General features: G+C 52.0%; 1 protein-coding gene across 1 annotated transcript; it reads left to right on the top strand.

Annotated features, from left to right (window-relative positions):
- Nucleotides 1–78: 78 nt before the first annotated feature.
- Nucleotides 79–1,590, top strand: Pmar_PMAR011428 (Serine/threonine-protein phosphatase 2A 65 kDa regulatory subunit A beta isoform, putative; the record flags this gene model as incomplete). The annotated part of the gene is made up of 8 exons (XM_002780623.1): nt 79–237; nt 288–365; nt 498–692; nt 717–834; nt 890–1,053; nt 1,115–1,177; nt 1,324–1,428; nt 1,478–1,590. Coding segments are annotated over 8 exons (995 nt in total), but the record flags the coding sequence as incomplete, so codon positions are not given.
- Between the last annotated feature and the right edge of the window lie 122 nt (nt 1,591–1,712).

Here is a 1,712-nt window from a genome sequence, read left to right as displayed (position 1 = left end):
GCTTTCTCTGATGATGATTTGTCGTTTGAGTTTGTCGTCTCTGGTTGGGCATTACAGGTGTTGGCAGTGTTTGTGATCATGACTACATCTGTTGTAGTACCGGGAGCAGTAGATGTGGCCCCCACAGTCTCGGAATCTCGAGGAGAGGCCTCGGCCGCGTTGTATCCCATAGCGCTGCTTATTGACGAGCTTCGTAGTGAGGATGTCGATCTTAGAGTCAACGCTATGAATCAGCTGGTAGTAGTAGTAGTAGAGGGGTTGCTTGGGCATTCTGAGTGCACTGTCAGGACCATATAGCGTGTGCATTGGGGCCGGTTCGGACACGGGAAGAGCTGCTACCATTCCTCACTGAATTGGTAGTAGTAGTTGCTCGTCGTTGTTTCATCGATCGGCCTGACTTGTAGGCTATGGTTGACGATGTAGCGTCTGATACGGTGGATGAGACTAGGGTCTTGACGGCTATGGCTCGGGTGAGCAGGGGTGGAGGTTCCTAGTAGGAGGGCACATGGGTTGTGTCCTTTGGGAAGGTACTTAATGCTGATTTCATGCAGTGGCTAGGCGGGGCGCAGTACGGTCAGTGTTTGCTGAGACCGCTGGAGGAGCTCGCCAATTCTGATGATGAGCCGAGACGCGAGGAGGCTGTGAAGAGCCTTATAAGCATCGCTAAGGTGTCATCCCTTGTGCTGCTGCTGGTAAGAGTGATTGCCGTTATTCAGGCTCTACCACTGAATACACTGGAGACCTACTATGTGCCGATGTTGCGCAACATGGCGGCTTCCGACTGGTTCTGTCAGCGAGCGGTAGCTGTCGCCCTCCTACCTGCTGTTGTATCTCGTAAGTGTCTCATTGAGGTAGCATCGTTGTAGTAGTAGTGTGAGCTTACGATCAGGCCTGTGTGCTCGGAAGAAAGGCTCAGGTGGAGGTAAGATCATCGGTGACCCGATGGTGGTATTGGTCGGTATAGATCCCCCACTGGCGTTGGAGTTGGTGAATACACTCTTCACGAGCTTGGGGGCGGACGACTCTCCCATGGTCCGACGGGCGGTTTTCCAAGTAGGCTACAGCGGGCTGGTCCCTGATCAGCAACGCCTGTCATAAGGAAGTCGTCGTATAGGTACTGGGTGACATAGCAGCTGCGGTGTTCCCTGTGAGCGATACTGTGAATCAGCTTACTGAGGTAGTATGGGATGCCAGTGCTCCAATACTGTCATTGCCTTATGAACTCCTGTTGCCATATGTAGTAGTAAAGTGAACAGTAATTTCTTGAAGAAGACCCAACTACTCACGAGAGCCTGTGGTCGTTGAGCCCGTACTTGTGTGTAGTTGTTCAAGTGCCTGGCTAGAGACGAGCAAGAGTCCGTCCGTATACTCACGGTGCCTGTGTGCATCCAGCTCGGGAAGTGCCTCGCAGCGCAGCCTTATGAAATTGTAAGTGATCACCTCATGAGCTGGCCAGGAGTATTGGAATAGTTGATAGGTTAAAGACCTGCTACCATCGATTCACTCCTGTGGGGAGGACCAGCATTCGTGGAGGGTGCGCTACATGGTGGCCGATAAAATCGAGGATGTTATAGAAGCAGTCCCTGAGATGTCCATATGCAGTTAGAGTATCCGTTCCGTGTTGTATAAGCATCCATGTATTCAGATTTTCCCGCTGTTCATGCGCCTTCTCGCGATCTGAGCCGGAGGTACGTTGTGTAGCATGCGACCGT

The sequence above is a fragment of the Perkinsus marinus genome, assembly GCF_000006405.1.
Source record: "Perkinsus marinus ATCC 50983 genomic scaffold scf_1104296944374, whole genome shotgun sequence".
NCBI classification, from domain to species: domain Eukaryota; phylum Perkinsozoa; order Perkinsida; family Perkinsidae; genus Perkinsus; species Perkinsus marinus.
This window is presented reverse-complemented; position numbering and strand designations above follow the sequence as displayed.